The following is a 26,231-nucleotide window of genomic DNA, read 5'->3' on the forward strand; positions in this document are numbered from 1 at the left end:
GCAGGGACACACCAGGCAAGAGAGGCGTGGCCTTTTCAGATAGGAGGAGGGCCGTTTGCTCTGGCGAACAGTTGGTGGGTGGGTGTGTTGCAGCTTGCTCTGTAGAACTGTTGGGGGGTGTGCAAAAGAAAGAAAGAAAAAGGAAGGAAGGAAGGAAGGAAGGAAGGAAGGAAGGAAGGAAGGAAGGAAGGAAGGAAGGAAGGAAGGAAAAGGAAGGAAGGAAGGCTCAATCAGCACAAGCACAAGAATACAGTATGTTGTCATAAGAGAAGCCCTGATCAGAGAGGGGAGTTAATAAATGAACCTCTCAGTGTTGCGTATTTCTATGCTAACAAAGAATGCATCTTTTTACTTGTATCTTTTACTTCTGTATCGCTGTAATACCACTAAAGAACGTAGCTGAGGAATCCAACTGTGGACTCTATCAAATGTATTGCCCTTTTGTATCTTTCTAAAAGGTGTTTTCTTACACTAGGAGATGTAACTAGAATAGAAAAATGTAACTGGAAGAATGTAGCCAAAAGATTTTCTATTCTGTCTGACTTTCCATTGCCGTATACTTGATCTGTCAATATTCTGCCGTTCACAAACTGTCAAAATACCTTCAAGCACCACAGCGCCACCTACTGGGTCTACAAATGACATCGTGAATACACACAAAATGCAACATAAAATCAGTTTAATTAATAAAAGTATGCAGAGCGGAACTTCACATCAGCACCGATAATCATGCAGAAACAGGACTTCACATGTGCACACCCCTTGGACTTATGCCCAGGTCTACAAACGGACTACAATTTCCTTGACTATGACACTGTAGACTGCAGGGGCAAGTCAAACATGGATCGAATGGGAGAATTTGACTTCTGTCAGCCTGAGTTACGAGCCTTGCTCAGACACTCACTGACACCCCAGCTCCAAGGAACTCAATACTGGGAACTTTTTATACGAGACAGACATTACATCCGCCTGGGTACTGCTATTTTTACCCTGGATAATCAACAAAATCGCCTGCGATGTACGAACGGTAGCTACTTCCTTTACAGCCAAGGGGAAGTTACCAAGCACCCAAACTGGACAGAGGTGGACAATGGGGGAGCTGTTTATATCTACACAGATTCCAACCACCCCACAGAGAACTTAATTTTGGGGTTCCAATGCCTTTGAATGGACTCTCAGCCCCAGAAAACCCACCTACAAGGACTTTTCCTATGGCAATTTTGTTGCCTCTGAGACACTGGAGTAACCAACGACTGGGAAGGGCCAGAATACCTGGAAGGCTGGCTTCACTCCGCAGGGGCTGCACAAAACCCCGAGTGGACCACACCGGGCCTCAGAGGTGCAGGGGGTTGCCAAGGACATGAGACTTCTGAAAACCAATGACCCTCTGCATCCCCTAGGCACTGCACCGAGGCATTTTGGCCCAACCCCTTTGTACCCGGAGCAAGATCTTCTTTGCTCCTGGGACCAGGAGGAAATATTCAGATGTGGAGCAAGGTGGCCAGAGAAGCTCCCTACCCCAACTGCTGGATCTCCGCGCACACACCAAGTCACCAGAGGCAAGGCCTGCTCTTGGTAGCAGTGGCTGTGACCTTGGACCAATACTCCACAGGGGACATCACTTCCTGGAACCTGACAGCCCTGAACCTTACCCATCAATACCTGTACTTGATGGGACCCACAAAAGGACCCCTCTGCCACCTCTTCACAGGGGAAGGAACCCCTGTTGGGAAAAGCACCTATGACATAAACCTTGAGATCTTGATCACAGGTCAAGTGACTGTCTCTAACATCACTCAGTCTAGGACTTACCCAGACCTCACCAGTGCATTGAAGGAGGCCATGGTCCAACTGGCAGCCAGATTACCCCAACGCCATGCTTCTCCAAGCCTTTGCTTCCAGAAGTGGGCAATAAGGGGGAAAGAGTCTCAGTACCCTAAGGGGAGAAAAGGAGGCATAGACGAAAGATGGATAAAATAAATTTGACTGTGGGACTTAAGGCAATGCCCAGGAAACTCAGCGTACCCGAGAGAGGTTTGGAACTTTGCACAGTGGTACCTCAGGTTACATACGCTTCAGGTTACAGACTCCGCTAACCCAGAAATAGTGCTTCAGGTTAAGAACTTTGCTTCAGGATAAGAACAGAAATCATGCGGCAGCGGGAGGCCCCATTAGCTAAAGTGGTGCTTCAGGTTAAGAACAGTTTCAGGTTAAGTACGGACCTCTGGAACGAATTAAGTACGTAACCTGAGGTACCATTGTATCCCTGCTGAGGAGTTTTCGGAATATCACTTTGGGCAATGGTTTACCCTCTCTCTATACCATTGTTGAAAATATTGTAAAGACCATACTGAAGGTACTGAACCAGTAAATGTGCGATGTGCATCGCCCCACCGCCACTGCCTCAGTCGGAGGTTGTAAATGGAAACTGAATAAGAGGCTGAAGATTGAGGAAAGAGAGAAGAACTTAGAGGGGGAGGTGCTCAATGTCTTTTAATTTTTTTAAAAAAGAAGAGGATCTCTCCGGAACTTGGAGGAGACAAACTACCGGGGGATATATGGGGTTAGATGCAGTCAGATTGTAACCTGAAAATTAGGGATTATTATGTATGTTCTTGGGTATTTAATTATGTGTAGCATTTTCTAAGTGGGGAGCTTCAATATAGGGAAACAATCTAGATAAGGAGGAAGGAACATTTTAAAAAGGTACTTAAGAGGAAGTTAAGGAAAGGAGGTCAGAGACGTCCGCTGGTGGAAGGAGGAATAGCAGCTAAGAGAACAAGTTTATTGAGTTTATTGGTTAACAAGGTAACATACGACCCCTAGTGGGGATATATGAAACAACGTTAAAAAACCCCCACCAACCTAAAGGAAACATGAAACATAAAGGATTAAAAGTATTAAAACAACAAAATTTTGAATCAGCAGACAAAACTGGGAAACTGCTGGCTTGGCAATTAAGGAAAAAAACAAAGCCAAAATCTTATAAATAAAATAAAAGACAATTTACTGAAGCGTCTGTAACCTGAAGCGTATGTAACCCGAGGTACCACTGTATTAGAAACTGCAGTACTACAAAATAATATAAAAACATTCTATAAAACTTATGAGTTTCTACTAGAATGGCACACAAAAGACAAATAAATTAAGGATGTTATGACCAAATGGGCAATGGATATAGGACATAATACTGAATATGAAAAATGGTCAAAATTATGGAATACAGGGTTAAAATTCACAGCATGTACATCATTAAAAGAAAATATGTTAAAAATGATGTATAGGTGGTACCTTACTCCAACCAAACTAACAAGGATGTATAAAAAAGGAAGTAAAAATGGTTGGAAATGTGGGGTGAAAGAAAGCAGGTTTTTTTCACATGTGGTGGTTATGCGACAAGGTGAAAACGTACTGGGATAACATATAGAACAAATTAAAGAAGATCTTCAGATACACATTTCAGAAAAAAACGGAAGCATTCTTGTTAGGTATGGTTGGAAAAGATACTGCAAAGAGTGATCAGAAATTGTTATTATACGCAACAACAGCAGCGAGATTATTGCTAGCACAGGTTTGGAAACAACAGCAATTGCCAACAGTGGAAAATTGGCAACAGAAGGTTACAGAGTACACAGAAACAGCTAAATTAACTGGGAAAATTCAACAACAGGGCGATAAACATTTCAAAAAGAATGGAAGAAATTTATGGTGTACATAGGAAAGATTTGTATGAAATAGAAAAACCAGCAGAATAGAAATAAACCTCATATTGTGTAACAAAAATATTTTTATTGGAACACAAAAAGTACAATGTAATCAATATAACCAAATGTATTTACAAATAGTATATGGATAGACAACAACAATATGAAAATAAAAATTGTATGTATAAAAGGGTTTATATACTCATAGACAATTCACAGACAATTGCGTAATCAGAATAACAACATTTAGAATGGATAAATACAATGCGAAAAATTAGAAGTGACATAAAGAAGCCAGAAGAAGGAAGGAGGGAAGTCAGCTCGCAGGAGCAAACTATAAATGTACAATGTAATATATGTATTTAAAGTATGAAGTATGTAAAACTAATAAAGATTATATTAAAGAAAGAAAAAAAGAAATTTATTCAGGAAAGCGACCAAATCACAGAATCTCTGGTGACGGAACTCTTAGAGGTAAAACAGCTCAGCTTACAGAACAGGCTTGCTCTTCATTTTTTGCTTGAGGATTGGGGCGGGACATGTGCTTTAATTGGTTCAGAATGCTGTACCTATGTGATGGACCAATCCCTCAACATTATGGAATATTTCAATGCCATACATGAATGAGCGGGTAAACTAACGGACATAAAACATGAAGGGTTGTTGGACTATAATTTATGGGATTGGTTACCAAAACTAGGCTGGCTCAGGCAACTTCTTAAATGGATCTTATTTACTGTAGTTGTGGTTGTACTATGTATATTGCTGTTTTGTTGTGCTGCACACTGTCTAAATCAGGCATAGGCAAACTCGGCCCTCCAGATGTTTTGAGACTACAATTCCCATCATCCCTGACCACTGGTCCTGCTAGCTAGGGATGATGGGAGTTGTAGTCGCAAAACATCTGGAGGGCTGAGTTTGCCTTTGCCTGGTCTAAATCCATGTTGCGCTCTCTTGTGCTGCACTGCCCAACACCCTGGTTGTAGTGCCTTACCCTTTAGAGCTTACTCCCGTTCCCCGACTGCAGCCACCTTCCTTGAATATGTGCAGATACAACACCTGGGTGAGGGAGAATATGTGATTAGAGAACTTTAGTGGTGCGGAGAAAGGATTTGCGGTTCTTTCAGAACCTTCAGCAAATCTATCTCTGAAAGGGGAGCTGTTACGGAATTACTGGGGGGGGGCACACAAGCGAGAGCCCAGTTCTGTTTCGGGTCTTACCATACCCAGAGAACCCTCCATACACACTTAGGGCATGAGACAATGAGCTCAAAAAGCACTTTACAAAGATCGTCGCACCAAGCATAACATATATTTCGTTAATAATGATGCGGTTTCCTTCTTATACTTGAAACCTGTACCAATACAAACAAAGGCTTGTGAATGAACTCTGTATTTGCATGTTACCACATGAGGACCAATGAGGAGTGTTGAAATTTGACAGTCAGCCAATAGCGTGTAAGCAAATAGCTGCCTCTAGTGGACAAGACTCTTTTCCCTCATAAGCTGCCTTTCTCTTACCATTCTGCAAGGTAGCTTTTGCCCGCTTGATTAAGCAGCTGAGTGGCCGCCTGCTGCAAGAACAATGGACTTATTATATTAAAAACCCATTACCTGGTTTCGATAGCTCAAAAACTGTTACATTGTTAGGCAATTGTAATGGTTCTAGGGGTTGTTCGTGCGTAAGTTGTCGCCACTCCTGGCTAGGTTACCTGGGTGAACCCTTTCTGTCTGGACAGCCTCTCACCCGTGGCTGTCTCAATCGCTGGCAGAATCCGTCAGTGGGCGTTTCTTGAACTTCTTCCAGCAAAGAAGTTCTTTGACGCCTAGTCTCCTCCTACTCTCCCTGCGCGGAAATCTTCTGCGCAGGGAGGGTGTGGGCAGCGGAGGACCCGTGCTCTCCCCGCTGGTCTCCGGCGAGGAGTCCTGGAGCCCCCTCGCCGATTCCCCCATCTGCCCCCCTTCTCCACTGGTGCTACACTGATTTCCTTCCCCAGCAGATGGGCTGCCTCTCTCCCTACTGGGACCCTCTCCGGCATCCCTCTGGAGCCTTCCCTCCGCCTCTGGCTCCAATGGCAGTTCCCTGACATCCACCTCCACCCCAGGACCCCCTCCACCCCCGGCCCGATTTTCCGATTCAACCTCGTCCCTTTCGTCGGCCGACGATGCGGGGAATCCCCTGAAGGAGCTGTCACCATCCTCTCAGGATTCAAACCCCACTTCCCACCCGCTCCAATCTCTTCCCGCGGGGTGGGCCCCCCAGTCTGATTCCTCCCCTCCCTCCTCTTCGGAGGCAGGAAAACCCACAAAGTCCTCTTCGTCGTCTGTGGTTCCAAATTCTTCCTCCCAGAATCTAGCTAGTGGTTTTGGTTTATCTGGGAACAGGCTGTGGAATTCTTCCACCAGATACCCGTCATTGATCGACTCAGCGGGGACCCACGTGTTTTCTGACCTGGGTTCTCCCTCCCAAGCTACCAAGTACTCCACCTGGTGACCTCGCCACATTGAGTCGAGTATTTCCGTGGCTTGGTTGCGGCGTTCCCTCTCCTCTACCTGCGGGTGGGTGGTGACTCCTCCCTCCCACCCCGGAAATTCCCGTCCCTCCCTGTACGGTGAAAGTAGGGACCTGTGGAACACCGGATGTATCTTCATGCTGTCAGGCAACTTGAGCTTGAATGCCACGGGGTTCACCTGCTGTGTTACCTCAAAAGGCCCCAGCCGTCTCGGCTGCAGCTTTTTGCACCCTCCCTTTAGGGGTAACCCTAGGTTTGACAACCACACCTGGTCTCCCACCCGTATGGCCTCCCCCTCCCGACGGTGCTTGTCCGCCTGCCTCTTGTAAACTTCCTTGGCCCGTTCCAAGTTCATCTTGAGTTGCTGGTGCACGGCCTCCATTTCTTCTGCAAACTGCTCTGCCGCGGGTACACTCCATCCCTCCTCCCCCCTCCCCGGGAAGGCCCTGGGATGACACCCATAATTGGCCATGAACGGGCTCATTCCCGTGGACACACGTTCAGCGTTATTGTACACAAATTCAGCCAACGCTATTTTCTCTACCCAATCGTTCTGTCTCTCGCTGACGTAGCAGCGTAGGTACTGCTGGAGTATACTGTTCGCTCTTTCTGCTTGTCCATTGGTTTCCGGATGCCTTGCCGTCGAGAAGCCCACCTCAACCTGTAGCAAGCTCATGAGCTTCCTCCAGAACCGGGAAGTAAATTGTTTCCCGTGATCCGAGATGACCCTCAAGGGAGTCCCATGCAGCCTGAAGATGTGATCCACAAACAACCTGGCTGTCTCCTCTGCCGTCACCGCATGTGAGCAAGCTACGAAATGGCACATCTTTGTCAGTAGATCGACTACTACCATGACTGCTGTTTTCCCCCTTGACTTGGGCAAATCGGTCATAAAATCAATGGACACCACCTCCCAGGGTCTTCCCGGTGTGGGTAAGGGTTCCAGTAACCCTGTGGGGGCAGCCCTCTCCCCCTTTGCCCTCTGGCATCGGTCGCACCCCCGTACATATTCCCGTACGTCTTCCCTCACCTTTGGCCACCAGAACTGCCTGGTGACGAGCAGCATGGTCTTGTGTTGTCCAAAGTGCCCAGCTGTTGGGTTGTCGTGGAGTTGTTTGAGTACCTTCCCCCTCAAGGTCTCCCCCGGTACATACAATGCCCCCTTATAGTACAGTAGCCCTTCTTTTTCCTCAAACCCTCCCTGGTCTTCCCTTCCATCCCGGAGTTCCCTGATTTTTGCTTGAGCGAACGCGTCATCTCTAGTAAGCCCGGTCAGTTCTCGTTTCCCAACCAACGCTCCCCCACACACCCATCGGTCCTCGGGAAACACGTGTTGGACCTCCGGCAGTCCCTCTCCTTCCATGTACTCCGGCTTCCTGGAGAGAGCATCTGCTCTTACGTTTTCCTCTCCCGGCACATATTGTATCTCGAAGGAAAACTTGGAGAACTCCTGAGCCCATCAAATCTGTCTCTGGTTGAGTACTCGTGCGGTCCTCCAGTATTCTAAGTTATTGTGGTCAGTACAGACCTGGATCTTGTGCCGCGCCCCTATCAACAGATGTCTCCATTGCCGAAAAGCTGCATAGATCGCAAGCAGTTCGCGGTCATACACGGTATAGTTTTGCTCCGACTTGTTCAGCTTCCTTGAGAAAAAGGCACAGGGTCTCCAGCTCTGCTTGGCCCCTGGCTGCAAAAGGACCGCCCCTATGGCTCGGTCGGACGCGTCCGTCTCCAGTTTCATGGGCTTCTCCAGATCAACGTGCAGGAGCTGCTCCTCCGAAGCAAATGCCTTCTTCAGTCTTTCAAAGGAATGCTGGGCACTTTCTGTCCACGCGAACTTCTTTTTGCTACTGAGACAATCTGTGATGGGCGCGGTTAAGTGAGCGAAGTTCTTTATGAACTTCCTGTAGAAGTTGCTGAACCCTAAGAACCTCTGCACATCCTTCCGGGTTTTTGGGGCCTTCCATTCCAGCACTGCCTTCACCTTGCTTGGGTCCATAGCTAGGCCCTTGTCTGACAACTTGTACCCCAGAAACTCGACTTCTCTGGCGTGAAATTGGCATTTTTCCACCTTGACCCACAACTGGTGCTTCTGCAGTCTCTGTAGTACTTCCCGGACGTCTCTGACGTATTGCTTCTCATTGTCCAAATAGATTAAGACGTCATCTAAAAAGGCTACGCAATTCTTGTACAGCAGGGGCCCCAACACGTGGTGCATGAAAGCTTGAAAGCAGGCGGAGCCCGATTGTAATCCAAATGGCATGACTAAGTACTCAAAAGCCCCTAGGGGGATGAACATGGTAGTTTTCCATTCGTCCCCCTCCCTTATCCTAATCAAATTGTACGCTCCCCTGAGGTCCAGCTTGGTAAAAATTTTCCCCTGCCTTACCTGCGTTAAAATGTTGTCAATCCTGGGCATTGGGAAGGTCACGGGTTCTGACACCAGATTTAACACCCGGTAATCCACGACTAATCTGGGCTGATTAGTCTCCTTTTTGTCCACAAAGAACACCGGACTGCCCCCCACCGCCTTTGATTCCCTTATGAACCCCCTCTTCAGGTTCTTGTCAATAAATTGCCGCAACTCCTGCATCTCCCGGTCGGACATGGCATACAGCTTACCCACCGGCAGCTGAGCCCCTGGGAGTAAGTTGATTTGGCAGTCAAAGGGCCTATGGGGGGGGTAGTCTATCCGCCTCCTTCTCGCTGAAGACTTCCTTCAGGTCAGCATATTGTGGTGGCACCTCCCCTTTTAGTTCCACGGCCAGCCCAGCCACCCTGGCCACTGTCATTCTTGGGTTCTCCCCCCCCCTGACAGTGTTCCAAGCAGTAAGCTGACCCAAAGGTGACTGACCGCTGATGCCATGACACTACTGGATCATGCAGTGCCAGCCAGCTCATTCCCAGTATTACTGGAGGTCCTGCCAGTGTGGCCACGTGAAAAGCGATGGTCTCCGTGTGCCTGGAAACCCTCATTCGCATTGGCGGGGTCTGGTGTGTCACTCCCCCCCCCCGAAGTTCCCTGCCATCGATGGTGGTCACTTGCAAGAGAAAATCCAGGGGCAGCAGGTGGAGTTGGTGCTCCAGAGCGAAGTCCCTGCTTAAGAAATTGCAGGAGCTGCCCGAATCCAGCAGCCCCTCAACTTTGACTGGGTGCCCATTCGGGAGTTCTAGCACCACTTCTATGGCTATAGCTGCCTTGGGAGGGTCAGGCTGGGGCACTTCTATTGGTTGCTGGCCTGGCTGCTGCCCCTGCTGGTTGGCAGCCAGGCGTTGTCGTTTCCCTGTGCCTGTCCCTTCCTTCCCCTTCTCCTCACAGCCAGCAGCCCCCACCATCCCTTGCCGGGCCTTTCTTTGAGGGCAGACCCTGGCAAAATGTCCTGGCCGCTGGCAGAGGAAACACTTCTTGGTGGTTTTCCAATCCTTCCCCTCCCTCTTGCGACCTTCACTGGAGTTTGAAACCTCTCTCTCTTGCGCGCCATCAATTTCCATTGGCTCAGCCGCCTGGGAAAGCTGTCTCGGTATTTCAGGAATGCGGTAGTCATGGCAACGTTCCCCTCTCACTTTGCGTTTCTCCTGAGCCTGCGCTTCCTGCCGTACTCCAATCGCAAGCACAGCCTTGGTCAGCTCATCTATCGACTGTGGGTGGGGCGCGCGGGACAACTCATCCTTCACCGTTGGGGACAACCCCTCCTCAAACAACATTTGTATCGGTTCAGAGTCCAGATTCCATCCGAACCGGTGGATCAACATCGCAAAGCGTGACCAGTAGTCTCTAACTGACTGGCTCCCCTGCTTGCACCCCATCAGTTCCTGCCGAGTCACACTTTGCTCCACTTCGCTGGAATACATCGCATTCATTGCCTGGAAGAATTTCTTAAGGTCCTTCAAGGCATCATTTTGCGTCGCCATTAGGGGCCTGATCCATTCGCGCGCCCCATCCTCCAGATGCCCCACAATGTAAGCTACCCTCTCCCCGTCATCAGCAAAGTCATTATGCTGCAGTTCCAAAGCGTACTCTATTTCCGTTCGGAACGCATTGTAGTCCTGGGGTTTCCCCCCAAACTTGTGTACCAGCCCCGGTACTTTCCTTGCGATGGGGGTGGGTCTGACCTGCGCATCCTGAGCCCGTCTTTTGTCCAGCCGCGCCGTCAGGGGAGCTACATGCTGTTCCAAGTCTCGGTTCCTCTCTACCAGACTTTGCACTCCAGCTGCTTGCTCCGTCTCTCCGGCTGTCCTGGTTTGGCTCATCGTGCTGCCTCTCTGGGGCTGCGCACAAGCAACGTCGGTAACTGACGGATTGCTGTAATGGTTCTAGGGGTTGCTCGTGCGTAAGTTGTCGCCACTCCTGGCTAGGTTACCTGGGTGAACCCTTTCCGTCTGGACAGCCTCTCACCCGTGGCTGTCTCAATCGCTGGCAGAATCCGTCAGTGGGCGTTTCTTGAACTTCTTCCAGCAAAGAAGTTCTTTGACGCCTAGTCTCCTCCTACTCTCCCTGCGCGGAAGTCTTCTGCGCAGGGAGGGTGTGGGCAGCGGAGGACCCGTGCTCTCCCCGCTGGTCTCTGGCGAGGAGTCCTGGAGCCCCCTCGCTGATTCCCCCATCTGCCCCCCTTCTCCACTGGTGCTATGCTGATTTCCTTCCCCAGCAGATGGGCTGCCTCTCTCCCTACTGGGACCCTCTCCGGCATCCCTCTGGAGCCTTCCCTCCGCCTCTGGCTCCGATGGCAGTTCCCTGACAGCCAGGAAAGGTCTGTAGGCAATGAAACAGTTCAACGCATCAGAGATCTACAACCTCTCCTAGACAATGACAGTTCTCTTTCTCAAGCTCTGGGAGGAAGACCTTTCATTGCCTACAGACAGCCACCCAATCTTAAACAACTCCTCACCCACAATAATACAACAACAAGACTTAACACGGACACTGGTACCAGAGCCTGCAATAAACCCAGATGCCAACTTTGCTGCCACATACACCCGGACAACACATTCATTTTAGCATCTTACAATTTCTACCAGCCATGAAGGCTGTGCTCTGCCTCCATTGTTGGAAGCAGTATGTCTCTGAATGCCTGCTGCTGGGCATCAGTGTTAGCAGATCTTGCAGGTTGGGTGAATTGGATTGAAAAGATTGCTTACTCTGGAATTCAAAGGATTTATTCATGCAGGAACTATTTGCAGGATGAGTGGAGATGAGAGAGAGATGGCAGACATCTTGCCTCAACAAACTGGGAGAGAACAACAAACAATAAATGGGTCCACTTTTTGGGGTAGCATTCACTTAAACGAAGCAAAGACTACAAACAAATGCTGGCTAGATTGCAAGACAAACAGTGCCCTTGTGGGGCTTCGAGTAGCACATGCATAAACTAGAATGTGTTTGCTTTTCTTCAGCACTCACAAGTGTGTGTGTAAGAAAATGTCCAACTAGGTGCACAGTGGCCAACTAGGTGCCCTTTATGGGAAACCAGGCAAGATGGGACCTGAGCACAAGAGCACTCTTTTGCTTTGGGGTTTTCAGCAAGATATTCAGAAGTATCACTGCCTCTGACAGCAGTGGCAGAGCATAGCCTCCATCATTACTAGTATCTCCTTTTGGTAAGAGGACTGACTGCCCACCTAGAAATTATTTTATTAACATGAAATATTGGAAGGGGAAAAGGCACCAGAGTCGTGGAAGGAAGCTTATATTACACTTATACTGAAAATAGAGTCTGAGAAGACACAGCTTAAGAACTACCGCCCCATATCTTTGCTTTATGTGGATTATAAATTTTTTGCAGATATTTTGGCTAAAAAAGGTAGTAGTAGAAGAAATTCATAAAGATCAAGCGGGCTTTCTCCCGGGTAGACACTTGTTTGACGATAAGAGGAACATAATTAACATTTTAGAAAAACTGCAAGTGAATATTAACACCAAAGCAGTTTTGATATTTGTGGACGCGGAGAAAGCCTTTGACAATATTTCTTGGAGTTTCATGAAGAAGAATTTACAGGGGATGGGGGTTGGTCAAGGTTTTGGGAACAGTATAGGTCCAATTTACTCAGAACAAAAGGCTAAATTAACTGTGAATAATGTAGTGACGGAAGAATTTAAGATAGAGAAAGGAACACGACAAGGTTGCCCAATCTCTGCATTGCTTTTTATATCGGTCCTGGAGGTTCTCTTAAACATGATTAGAAGGGACCAATTGGTTAAAGGTATACAAGTCGGAGCTAAACAGTACAAACTGAAAGCATTTGCTGACGATTTGGTATTGACATTACAGGAGTCAGAATCTAGTACTAAAAGAGTACTGGAACTGATCCAAGAATTTGGACAAGTAGCGGGATTTAAGTTGAATAAGATGAAAACTAAGGTTCTAGAGAAAAATCTAACAGTGACTGAGAGAGAGAGGTTTCAGAAGGAGACAGGATTAACACTGGTTAAGAAAGTGAAATACCTGGGGGTTAATATGACTGCCAAGAACGTGAATTTATTTAAGGATAATTATGATAAATGTTGGATGGAAGTGAAAAAGGACTTAGAAATATGGTCAAATCTGAAGCTATCATTGCTAGGCCGAATTGCTGTGATAAAAATGAATGTATTGCCAAGGATGTTGTTTTTGTTTCAAACATTGCAAATTTTGGATAAAATGGAGTGTTTCAAGAAGTGGCAGAGAGATATTTCTAGATTTGTCTGGCAGGGCAAGAAGCCTCGAATAAAATTTAAGGTATTAACTGATGCTAAAGAGGTGGATTTGCCCTGCCAGACTTAAAACTTTATTATGAATCAGCCGCTTTTTGCTGGCTGAGAGAATGGCTGCTTCTTGAAAACACTGATGTGCTGGATTTAGAAGGTTTTAACAATGTATTTGGGTGGCATGCATATTTGTGGTATGATAAGGTCAAAGCACATAAAGCGTTTAAAAACCATATTGTCAGAAAAGCACTGTTCAATGTCTGGATAAGATATAAGGACTTGCTTGAAAATAAAACCCCAAGGTGGTTGTCACCAATGGAAGCGAAGGCTCAGAAAAAGCTCAATATGGAGGACAAATGGCCGAAATATTGGAAAATTTTGGAACAAGAGGGAGACAGATTAAAACTGCAGAGTTTTGAAAAATTAAAAAATAGAGTGCGAGATTGGCTTCATTACTACCAGATAATGGAGGCATATAATTTGGACAAAAAAGGTGGCTTCCAGGTGGAAAAATCAAAATTGGAAACAGGACTGCTAGATCCTAAAATTAAGAACTTGTCAAGAATGTATAACTTGCTGTTGAAATGGAATACTCAGGATGAAACGGTGAAATCTGCTATGATTAAATGGGCACAAGATGTTGGACATAATATTATGATGGCTGACTGGGAACAGTTATGGACCACAGGTATGAAGTTCACGGCATGCAATGCCTTAAGAGAGAATATAATGAAAATGATCTACAGGTGGTACATGACACCAGTCAAGCTTGCAAAAATTTATCATTTGCCCGATAATAAATGTTGGAAATGCAAAGAGACTGAAGGTACATTCTTTCACCTTTGGTGGACATGCCCAAGGATTAAGACTTTCTGGGAGATGATCTATAATGAAATGAAAACAACAGCAGCAAGAATACTTATCGCGAAGTATTGGAAGACACAAGATCTACCCACCCAGGAAGAATGGCAGATGAAGGTGATGGACTACATGGAACTGGCGGAAATGACTGGCAGAATTCAAGACCAGGGAGAAGAGTCGGTGGAGAAAGATTAGAAGAAATTTAAAGACTATCTACAGAAACATTGTAAAATTAATGAATGTTAGAAGGATGTTGGAATGAAGTTATGTGGTTTTAGCAGAAATGTTATAAAGGATTAGGAAAAAACAGACTGTTAATTGGTGAAAGGAGGGAAAGTAAAGCTACATTATATTAAGATAAATTACAGGACAAAAATTGGAAAAGATGGAAAGGATTTGCTGAAATAGTTAACCGAACTAGAATACAAAAAAGGGAGGTGTGAGGAGGTCAAGGAAACAAGCAAATGAAAGATAAGTTATGGGAAGATTCGCTGTGTTTTTTAATGGATTTTATTTTTCTGTTTTTTTTTCTTTTTCTTTTTCTTTCTTAACTAAGAGTTATACAGTGGTACATCGGATTACATACGCTTCAGGTTACAGATGCTTCAGGTTACAGACTCTGCTAACCCAAAAATAGTACCTTGGGTTAAGAACTTTGCTTCAGGATGAGAATAGAAATTGTGTGGCGGCAGCAGGAGGCCCCATTAGCTAAAGTGGTGCTTCAGGTTAAGAACAGTTTCAGGTTAAGAACGGACCTCCGGAACGAATTAAGTACTTAACCTGAGGTACCACTGTATCCTGCTTTATCAATGAAGCCCTCAAAGAGTATTTATAAAAGGCAGCAGGTGCATTATAAACCATACACACAAAACAAATCAGTCAGGAGCAGATGCTGGATGCTGTCTTCACATGCCTTCTCTTCCTCTCACTTATGGGACAGCCAATGTTAAATGGGCCATAGATACATATATGCACATACACATCTATGTAAATAAATACGTACAATTTAAATGTGCCTATTTCTATATATCTATCACATTTATTTATACTTGCTCCAATAAATTCAGGAAAGAATGCATGGTTCCCCTACATGTATTATTATATATTATATACTATATTTTGACACCTAAGTATTAGCATGTTAATATTTGTGTAAATAATTATACGTAATTTTAAATAATTTTGCAATACACACACACACACACACACACACACACACACACATATCTATATTTATATCTTGTATAAAATTATACCAGTCTGTGCAAAAAAAGAAAGCAAACGTAAGCGGTGTGGGGGTGGGAGGAAGAAAGCTTCCCCCGCTTTCCACCCTTCTCTCGTCGCAAAGGTTTTGGACAAGGAAGGGGGCGGGGCAAGATGCCCTCACCCAAGATGGCGTCGGCGGCGTTGTGTTCTGGTCACGTGGCCACACCCTCCCTCCGCTCCTCCTCCTCCTCCTCGAGCGCAAGGTGATTGTGACGAGACCGCCGAGGAAGGCCCGCCCCGCCCCAGCGCTTACTTCCCCCTCCTCCTGCGCGTGCGCTCTCTCCACCCCGGCTGGGCTTCCCTTTCCCCTCAGTGCCTAGCAAAAGAGCGGTGGTCGCCGGCCGGTGGTCGCGGGAAACAGCCGGAGCCGCCACGATGAGGAGCAGAGCGCCGCCGCCGCCGCCGCTGCTGCCTCTGGTTGTTCTGCTCCTGGGGGGCTGGGCGTCCCTGTGCGGCGCCTTCTACCTGCCGGGCTTGGCTCCTGTCAGCTTCTGCGACGAGGGAGGCGACAAAGCCGGATGCAAGGTGTGTAGGAGAGGGAGGGGGGTCGAGAGGAGGGGCCCCTTCCTCGGGGTGGGGGAGGGGGCACACACCGAGCCCCTCCCCTTTCCCCCAGGTGTACCCCCTTCTAAACACCCCCTCTTAAGCTTTTCTCCTGGGTGGGAAGACGCCCCCCCACTTCCAAGCTTATCATGCGCTGTAAATAATTCATACCTAGTAGTAGTAGTAGTAGTTAATTCATGTGTATGTGTGTATATATATATATATATATATATATATATATATATACACACACACACACATATATATGTTCCTCTATAATATATTCTTTTTCCCTGACAAGGGGCTCAAGGCATCTTACCAATAAAAGCAGAAACAGATGAAAACCTAGGAGGAAACGATGGTTGTGTTTTTTTTTAAAATCATTAAATACCGATAGAACGAGCATTTAAATACACACGCACACAGTGGGAACTTGACTGGCAGAGCTTTCCCGGGTAGTGCAGGACCTTTTTTTTAACCCAGTCTGGTCTGAAGGAGGTGGCAGGAAGGATGGTAGTAGCAGTTCTCTCCTGTGGAGTTTGCAAAGCATTTTGAAGGGTGAAATAGCTTTGCATCCCCCGGGAACTTTGACTCTGCTGTTAGAGCAGATGAATCTCAAGGGGTGCCCAGAGCACCATCCAGTCCTGCTGTGTTGTATGAGTTTCAGTTGGTCAGCCATGGGCAAGGTGCTTGGGTCGGTCAAGGCGACCGCTTGTGCTCTGGGCGCTTGCCCCACTTGTCCAGTTAAAAACCAGCAGCTGTGCCCCCGTCTGTGCAAGGACAGCTTAACTTCCCTTGTCTGTCCTCTGCAAACCTCTAGGCTGGATTACTGCAATGCATTATTATTATTATTATTATTATTATTTCTGCCTCTGAAGACTGTTCAGAAACTTCAGCTGGTGCAGGATTCATTGGCCAGGTTACTTACTGGGGCAAAACACTTTGAGCATATTACATGAATCCTGGTCCAACTGCACTGGCTGCCAATTAGTTTCTGGGCCCAATTCACCTCTTCCCATGGCATATTAACCAACTGGGACCCTTTGATCATTCTGAGGCCCTTCTCATGTGCATCCTCCATGAGAGGTCAGGAGGGTGGCAATACAATAATGGGCCTTTTCTGCAGTGGCTCCCTGTTTGAGGAATGCTCTCCTCAGGGAGGCTCGCCTGGCACCTTAATTACGTATTTTTAGGCACCTGGTGAAAACACTTCTTTATAACCAGGCCTTTGGCTGATTAACATTCTATGGGCTATTAGATGTGCTTGTGGGAGGGGGGTTATTGGTTTGTTGTGCTTGTTTTCTTATGTATTTTGTGTTCTCATTTTGTATATTTGTGTTGTGAGCCAGGCTGTGATCTTTGAAGGGCAGTATACAAATTTAATAAATAAAAATGTATTCAGCGTACATAGGTGTGCACAATGCTTTACAGGGTGGATAAAAGTCAATGATTTTTTTTAAAATCAGATTTTTAAAATTTTAATTGGATTTTTTTTAAATTCAAACTGTTTTTTTTTTAATTTAAATCGGATTTTTAAAATAAAATGCTTTTGGAGGAAAAATATTTCTAAAGATAGTTTTCCATTTAAGTTACGTTATAGTCCAAAGGCTATTCATCAGGAAATAAGGATTTGTTTTAAGTTTTTCATGTGTGCTAAATCTCAGTCCGAGTTTTTTTTTAAATAAAAAAATTGTTTAACCACATCAGTTAACAAACATGGATACATATGCTGTAATGTTATTGTTTTAGTTAAATAAATTGTTTAAATTATTATTAAGAAAATTATTATTTTTTTCCTTCCAATAAAGTACAGCAGAAAAGTTGTCCAAATATAAACAGTTAACATTTTAAGCCTCACAATAATTTCATAACTATCTGTCTATGTATTTCTAATAGTATAACCAAATCAAATTTTTGATATAACTTAAAAACTACTCTGAAAATTTATTATTTTAAAAATGAAACCTTCATCTGGTTGTAAATATTAAGATTATACCAGCAAGAATGAGTCTTTCTGTAAAAAAAATTATTTAAACCAAGTCTTACTGACTAGTGATTTAAATTGTGATTTAAATCGATTTGATTTAAATCAAATCCACCCTGATGCTTTATTTAACCATTCCCCCCCCCAAAGTAAAATCGTTTGAAACCAGATATGTATGTATGTATGTATGTACCAGTACGTATAGAGCCAGCATGCCTTTGCAGCTCCTCAGTTTTTATTTTTTGATTAGCCAGGTTCCTCAAATGGTTATCTGCTTTTTTAAAAAAGATTGTGTTCTATGTTTTAACGTTGTACACTGTCCCAATATTTTCTGTACAATGTAGTGGCAGAGCTGACATAGATTTGTGTTCCAAAATATTCTTCAGAATATGGAATTTACTGTAGATTCCGACGTATAAGATGACCTTTTAACCCCGGAAAAGAGGTTAGAAAGTCGGGGGTCGTCTTATACGCCGGGTATGGCTGCAATGGGCGGCGGGATCTGCGCCGAGATGAAGCTGCCCGGCAAAGCTGCCCAGCGATGCTAAGCTGGCTTCGCTGGGTGGCTTCCTCCTGGCACGGAGCCTGCCACCCACTGCTGCGGCGGCGGCAGCAGCTTCACTGGGCAGCAGCAGTGGGCGGCGGGCTCTGCTCCGCGCCCAGCAAAGCTGCCAAAGCATATAAGATGACCCCCCAAATCGGCAGCTGCCAGTTTGGGCGGTCGTCTTATACGCCCAGTCGCCTAATACGCCGGAATCTACGGTAAATGAAATCATTGGCTGCGACTTGTATGTAGTTTTTCCTTTATATTCTGAGAAGAAGTTTGACATGATTTTTTCTAAGTATATAAATATAAGATATATGCATATAATGTGTCCTTGAAACAACTCCATGAAATGGGTCAGGCTAAATGATTTAGACTGTCCTAAGACCCTTAGAACTTGCTTCTGTGACTCCTTTTGCACCTTCAGTGGCCTAGCATGGAGTTAGTGGGAACATCAGACCTAGATACCAAATGTGGCCCTCCAGGCCTGTGCACCTGGCCCTTGAGACCCTCCAGGCCACACTCCCCAGTAGCCGTGCTTGCTTGCCTGGATGGAAGGTAAAATTTGCATGCATTATGCTGCCCCCTCTTAGTTCTGTTTCCACTTGTCTTTGACTCCTGGGAGGCTCTTTGGTTGAAAAGGTTCATCGTCTCTGGCCTAGCAATTAGTAATAGAGCAAGGGAAATTCCCTCATTTCTTTTATTTTCACAACAGGGAATTTGTTTTCCTGCTAACGTTCACCTGTATTGGTTGTGTGTCAGGTTGCTGTTGCAACCTTCAGATCTGTAAGTGAGAGTTACAAGGTGTAATAGTGCTGAGGCAAATAATTAAGACGGTGGTATCTGCTTAAGGCTTTACCCCTGTGTAAACCCTGTTTTCCTACTTCAACGTTCAAATTTATTGCGCCACAATGACTCATTTCCTGTCTTCCCCTCATCCACCCACTGACCTTGAATAGATGTCACACCCACAGTAGTTCAGGCTTAGGGAAGCCCTATTCCAACCAAACAGGGCATCTCCCCTCCCCTCTGTACAGCCCTATTCCTCTGCCTTGTCCTGAGAAAAAAAGTATGTATTCAAATTTAATTGCCACTCCACCTAGATATACTGCCCTACCCGCTTTTGACATTCAGTTGGCTATACAGTGGTACCTCGGGTTACATACGCTTCAGGTTTCAGACTCCGCTAACCCAGAAATTTTACCTTGGGTTAAGAACTTTGCTTCAGGATGAGAACAGAAATCGTGCTCTGGCGGTGCGGTGGCAGCAGGAGGCCCCATTAGCTAAAGTGGTGCTTCAGGTTAAGAATAGTTTCAGGTTAAGAACAGACCTCCAGAATGAATTAAGTTCTTAACCCGAGATACCACTGTATATCTCATCCAGGCTTTCCTAACGTGGGAAGCGGGTAGGACCTAACCTCTCCCAGTCGGTGTACCTAACGGTTGGGATTGCATAAGATAAGAACAGCCTGCTAATGTCCTATCTAGTCCTGTATCCAGATGCCTGTGGGAAGCTTTCAAGCAGGACCCGAGCACAAGAGCAGCCTCCCCCCCTTGTGGTTTCTAGCAACTGGTATCTGGAATAATTACCGTATTTTTCGTCCCATAGGGCGCACCGACCCATAGGACACACCTAGTTTCCCCCCCTTTATTTCCCCCCTAAAACCAGGTCGGGGAATCCAAACCAGGTCGGGGAACAGCGGGATGGCGGCGCTGCGCCTCCCCGCTGTCCCCCAAGCTTGTGGAGGCTGGCGCGCTTCTCCCCAGTGGGCCCTCCCCTTCTTCGGAGGGTTGTGCGGAGCTGCGCCAAGCCCTGGAGCGCAGGCAGCTCCGCGCAACCCTCGGGAGCCCGGCGCGGCACAGAGGGTGGCACAGAGCTTCTTGAAGCCTGGAGAGTGAGAGGGGTCGGTGCGCACCGACTCCTCTCGCTCTCCAGGCTTCAGCGAAAGCCTGTATTCGGCCCATAGGACGCACACACATTTCCCCTTCATTTTTGGAGGGGGGAAAGTGCATCCTATAGGGTGAAAAATATGGTAATTATTATCTACAAGTGTGGGGGTGGAGCAACTGATAGACTTATCCTGAATTTGTCCAATCCTCTTTTATTGCCTTCCAAGTTGGTGGCCATTGCTGCCTCCCGTGGGAACGAGTTCCATAGTTTAACTGTGCTGCGTGAGGAAGCATTTTATCTATCCTGAATCTTCCGACTTTCGGTGTTATGAGAGAGGAAGAAAGTCCCAGTATAAAAAAAACTGAGAGAGGCAAAAGTTGTTGAGCTTTTTTAAAGGGGGGGGGGAAGGCTAACCATTAACTACGACACTAACAACTGCACAAAACAATGAAGCATAGAAATTCGTTCATTTCCCCCGCCCCCAAAATATAGTCTTGCCCCCCACAAGGTCAGTGGACCGGCCCCCTGCTGAAAAAGTTTGCTGACCCCTGCTCTAGATGCAGTAAAGATGCATAAGTTCATAAAGGAAGCAAGGTTTGGTTAATTAAAAAGCCAAGCATTTTAGGATCACAAGCCCAGGCAGCTTTACACAGCTAGCTGGGGATAAGCCAAGCACAGCTTTCTCCTGATTGAAGTGCAGAGTGTTTGATGATCGGAACATTTGCAGGGAAACCAAAATGCTTGTTTACAAAGCTATTGTACTACTGCATGCTTGTGAAAAATGGACCACTTATAAATGCCATCTCCAACTCCTCAAAAAGATTCCATCAACGGTGTCTCTGAAAATTTTTACATATCACTTGGGAAGACAGGCGAACTAATATCAGTGTACTGGAAGAGGCAAAGATCACCAGTGTCGAAGCAATGATTTTTCAACATCAACTTCGTTGGATTGGTCATGTTGTGTGGATGTCTGATTATCGTCTTCCAAAGCAACTACGGTACTCTATTCCAAACTTAAAAATGGAAAGCACAATGCTGGTGGTCAACAGAAGAGGTTTAAAGACTCTCTCAAGGCAAATCTAAAAAAATGTAATATAAATACTGAAAATTGGGAAACACTGGCCTACAAGTGCTCCAGCTGGAGAACAGCCTTTATCAAAGATGTCATGGACTTTGAAGACGCTCGAACTCAGGATGAAAGGGAGAAACGTGCTTAGAGGAAGGCATGTTTGGCAAATCCTCACCGTGATCAACTCCTGCCTGGAAACCCATGTCACCACTGTGGAAAGACGTGTGGATCCAGAATTGGCCTGCACAGTCAGTTATGGGCTCACTGTTAAGATTGTGTTCATGGAAGACAATCTTACTTGGCTAAGGAGTGATTGCCAAAGAAGTAAAAGAAGAAACTGTAAGGTCTGGACTCCCTCCAACTAAACTTAGGCGTAAATATGTGAATAAGTCATATTTCTTAAAGCCAAGACAGCCTGTGCTGTGTCTTGATTCTCAAAGGAACACAGATCCTGTGTGAGTTCTTGGAACCTCCTGGAATCTTGCTACCACTCAGCTGAGAGTGAGGGCTGGTGGCACCCAACTTTTGCAGCAATATATAAAGCAGTTGCATTATATAAAAACTATTTCAGATTCAGTATAGGCACTGACTGGGATAACAGCCTCCACTTGGAAGGCTTGTTTGAAGAGGCAAGAAGGTGCCGAAAAAGCAATTGAGAAAGTGCCTGTCTGAGATGTAATGGGAGCGAGTTCCAAAAGGGGAGGTGCCACCACACTAGAGGCCTGGCTGACATTGCACAGAATAGCCCTCCTGAAAGGATGCTATCTGCAGGATGCCCTCTTTTGCAGAGTGCAGTGATGGCTTGGGCATCTAAGGGATGAGATGGTCTTTTAGGTATCCTTGTCCCAAGCTGTATGAGACTGTGTACTTCAAAGCCAGCACTTTGAGCCTTCCCGTGGAGTTGATTATCTGCCAGTGCAATTTTTTCAGCAGCAGCATAACGTGATGGTGATACTCTGCTGCAGAGAGTGGAGGAGCTGCTGCATTTTGCACTGGCTGCAGTTTCCAGGTTGACCTCAAGGGCAGCTCCACATAGAGCACATTGCAGTATTCCAATCTGGAGGTTACCTGGACATGGATGGCAGTGGCCAGGCTGTTAAATGAGAGAGGTAGTGTAGTTGCTGAGAGACTGAATCTGGTACTCCCTGGTTTGCATCTTGTCTCTGCTGTGAAGCCTTGTGGCGTTCCTTAATCATTGCTTTATTTATTTATTTGTTTATTTGTTTGTTTGTTTGTTTGAAGTGTTTCCCCTTGCTCTTCAGCTGGAGAAGTCTTCCAAAGCAGCTTACAAAGATTGATAACAAGGCAGTGCCAGCATTCAGGCATTCATTGTAAAGGACGCAGTTCAGTAAGAAAAGGGATGGGGGATGGGGGGGGGAAGCACACTCAGGTGTTAGTTTTTAGTTACAGAGCTTTTGTAAGGATCAGGTGAAAAGGAGAAACTGTTTAGGGAGAGGAGGAACCAAAAGTTTCAGGTGTCTCAGCAGAGTTGGGGCTTCTTTACCTTCTCTCTCCCCCTTACATAGACTAATTTAACAATTTAAATAATTATTTGTAGCAATCGGTTCTTTAAGAAACTGAATATTTTAATACATATTTTTAAAGCATTGTTACCTACTATCTTTATGTGTTTTATCTTGTTTTGTTCTTATCCACCTCAGAAACTTGGCTGAAGGGCAGCTTATGAATATATGAATAAAAATCCTGGTTCCTCCTTTGATTACTTTCCTTTAATAAGCTACCTGAATTTCTTCTGTATGCTACTGATACAGGAAGCAAGGCTGTATTTGTTTTACTACAGCAATTCAGCGAGAGTAACTGGTTGTGCTGGTACCAGGGGAAAAGGAGCCACATGACCCCCCCCCAAAAAAAAACCTATTTGAGCACTCTGCTCCCCTGAGATTCCCAGCGGCTGGTATTCAGAGGCGTAGTCCCTCTGACATGATCGCTCAAGCTCATTAGTCTGTCTGAAATGGGAATGCTAACGAATGACCTGCTAGAGTTAACTGTGGGAGCGCACAAATAAATACAACAAGATGCTGCTTGTGTAGAAGAACAGGGATGGGGAACCTATGGCTCTCCACATGCTTTTTTGGGCTCCCAGCTCCCATCTGACCCAGCCAGCATGGCCGGTAGTGGGAGACATAGTCTGACAGCATCTGGAAGGTCAGAGATTGTCCACCCCTAGCCTAGAATTGTCCATCCTTAGATTGTCCATCCCGAGCCTGGGGTTGTGGTGTGGCTCCGTTGGCTGGTAAAGTATGTACATAGGATAGTGTTTCCAACAGTGAGCCTGCCTGGTGCCTCCTCATTTGCCTGCACTGCCTCTCTTTTGTCCATCCATGGAAATAAAGGCACATATTCCAGCCAGGCACGAGCACTTAAGGAGTGCATAGCATGGCTTGGGGAGAGTCCCAAGGGCCTGATTGGCTTGGCAGTTTCCTAAGCACTCAGGTATTAGACTTGACTCATTGTGATTGCACATAGAAATAATTAAATTTACTGTCTGATCTAACTGTATTTATTGGGCACAAGATCCACTGATTTCAATAGGATTTGCTTCCTCTTAAACCTGCTTAGAATAACAGCATTGTGCAGAAATCCTGAGTACACTTATTAGTGAGTAGGAGTCATTGAACTCAGTGGGATTTACTTCTGAGTAAACATGCTTAGGATTACAGTGTTGGGATAACTTCTTTAGAACTGTTAAGTGTGGAGAATGCTTTAATGTTCTTTAATAACTTTTTAAAAATTCTGTCTTGGATTATTACATTCAACTCAAAGTGTCTAAATCAGCTTTTCTGTTCTTCTAGTCAAAAATAGAGCTGTTTGTGAACAGACTGGACTCGGTTGAATCAGTTCTACCGTATGAATATGATGCGTAAGTATACCCAGATACCATTAAGCCAGTGTTTGCATTTCCCCATTAAAATGTTTGTTTAAGCAAAGTGTCATCTAATTTGCAGAGTGTTCAGATGATTGCCAACTGAATGGTAAAACTTCTTTGGAATAGTTTGCATGGGTAAATGATAGAGGCAGAATTGGCTTTGAGATGATTTAGGGGTCTAGCCAACACCATCTGACAAACGGTGGTTTATGAGTGACCTGAAACCGTGATTTGAAACTATGGTTTTGGCAAACTGTGGTTTAACTTTGCATCCAAACCAACCAACTGTGGTTTGGGATGTTACTCCCTGTCAGAGCCTACTGCTTGGGAAGGGGTTCTCAGTGAATGCTGGTGGAGAGAGTTAGTACAGAAATCATGATGTGCCTGTACATTAAGAATATACATCATGGTTTGGCATTAGAACTTTAATGAATGAAAACCATGTTTTGTGTTGTATCTACAACATAATCCATCAGTTAAAAAACGCTTAGAGCAAGGACGTGGAACGTGCAGCCTCCAATTTCCATCTTTCCCAGCCAGCATAGCCAGTGGTCTGGGATGATGAGAGGTGTAGTCAAAGAACAGAACACCACATGCTTGATTTAGATTAGAACCTAGTTATAAGTGCAACTCTTGCAATGCAAAGTGGAAACAACCTTCTTCTTTGTTTGTTCATAGTTTTGACTTTTGTCAAGATGCAGAAGAAAAAAGGCCTTCAGAAAATCTTGGACAAGTCTTGTTTGGAGAGCGGATAGCATCATCACCCTACAAGGTTCATGCAACCTTTCAGTATGATTTGGATGACTCTGTGTGTGTGGTGTGTGTGTGTGTGTGTGTGTGGCTAAATGCTGAAGGTTTGTTTATTTTGGTCTGTAGTAGAGATGGGAAGGCCTGGAAAAAACCTGGAAAAATGGTTTGGGAGCACTGAAGATAAAATAAAATTGCACAGAATTCATAAAGGTGTTTAGATGTTAAATGGCAGCTTTTAAGTTAAGGGTTGGTCTAATGATGATTACAAAAGTGTAATTTTGAATGAAAGAAAATGTGTCATTTCCATCTGCATGGAGTAAAAATGTTAAAACACTTCTCTGCTTATATCAGTTTACATTTAAGAAAAACCAACAGTGCCAAGTGGCCTGTATGAAGTCTTATGACCCGGAGAATACAAATGACAAAAACAAGTTGGAATTCTTGAAGAAAGGAATGCGGTTGAATTACCAGCATCACTGGTGAGTCTATACATTCTGCAAAATCAACAGTCTGTGGAAGGAAGGAATGGAAATTGTCTATCGAGATTTGAAAGATACCCCAAATTTTATCCAATACTGATTTCATAAAAGAGAGCGAAGTAATTCACATGCAATTCTAAAATGCATTTTAAAAGCAAATGTGCCAATAAACTCGAGGGCGTTTCTGACTCTTAACAGAATTATCTGCTTGCAATTTTTCTTGTGTAGGATTATCGATAACATGCCAGTGACTTGGTGTTACGATTTTGGAGAATTACATAAATTCTGTAATCCAGGATTTCCAGTTGGGTGCTTCGTGGCTTCAGATGGCAGAGCTAAAGATTCCTGCACTATAAATGTAAGTGGTCAGGGTGCATTTCCTTAATGCTTTCTGATAAGGTATTAGATATAGACCTCTGGCATTTTTTAGAATCCCGTGAAGGTTCAGGTGCAGCACCAAACCTTGGAGCAGTGTCTGAACTCACAGTGTCCTTCAAACCATGGTCTAGAAGTGGCCACCAAATAACCACTTGAAACCATTGGATGAAGCTGGCTTGCAGAGCAGAGCTTGAACAAAGTGGCTTGGCATTAAAACTGAACAGGAAAACAGTGATTGGGATGTTGCTTTGCCCTCAGGGCTATTGTGTGGGATAGCATCTGGGAATTCTCGGGGGAAAGCGAAACAGTGTGACTCTTTAGCATGCTTGCACTTTTTGAGCACAAACCATGGCATGAAGTCTAAACCATGCTTAGCAAAAGGCAGTCTCTACCATGAAATGTAATAATGGTCACCAATTTGGATGGCTTTTAAAAGGGATTAGCTAAATTAATGGATTATAAGACTGTCAGTGGCTTCTACTCACAATGACTGCATAGCACCTCCAGAGTATGCTCAGAGTGCCAGCTGCTGGGGAGTACACATGGAGAGGATGCTGTTGTGCTCACGTCCTGCTTGCAAATTTCCCATAGACATCTGGTGAGAACAGGATGTTGGACCAGATGGGCCTTTCGTCTTATCTAGCAGAGCTGCTCTTGAATTCTTGTGGCTTGGCGTTG

General features: G+C 45.3%; 1 protein-coding gene across 1 annotated transcript in view; it reads left to right on the forward strand.

Annotated features, from left to right (window-relative positions):
* The first annotated feature begins 15,198 nt into the window (after window positions 1-15,198).
* LOC310754093 (transmembrane 9 superfamily member 2-like) overlaps window positions 15,199-26,231 on the forward strand; it is a 53,978-nt gene continuing 42,945 nt past the window's right edge. Inside the window, exons 1-5 of the mRNA XM_083595609.1 lie at window positions 15,199-15,551; window positions 23,873-23,940; window positions 24,625-24,718; window positions 25,048-25,175; window positions 25,404-25,533. Of these exons, the coding sequence (XP_083451735.1) occupies window positions 15,402-15,551; window positions 23,873-23,940; window positions 24,625-24,718; window positions 25,048-25,175; window positions 25,404-25,533 (570 nt within the window). The 5' untranslated portion in view covers window positions 15,199-15,401. The remainder of the gene's footprint in view (window positions 15,552-23,872; window positions 23,941-24,624; window positions 24,719-25,047; window positions 25,176-25,403; window positions 25,534-26,231) is intronic.

The sequence above is a fragment of the Podarcis filfolensis genome (genome assembly GCF_964270895.1).
Source record: "Podarcis filfolensis genome assembly, chromosome: Z".
In the NCBI taxonomy this organism is placed as follows: domain Eukaryota; kingdom Metazoa; phylum Chordata; class Lepidosauria; order Squamata; family Lacertidae; genus Podarcis; species Podarcis filfolensis.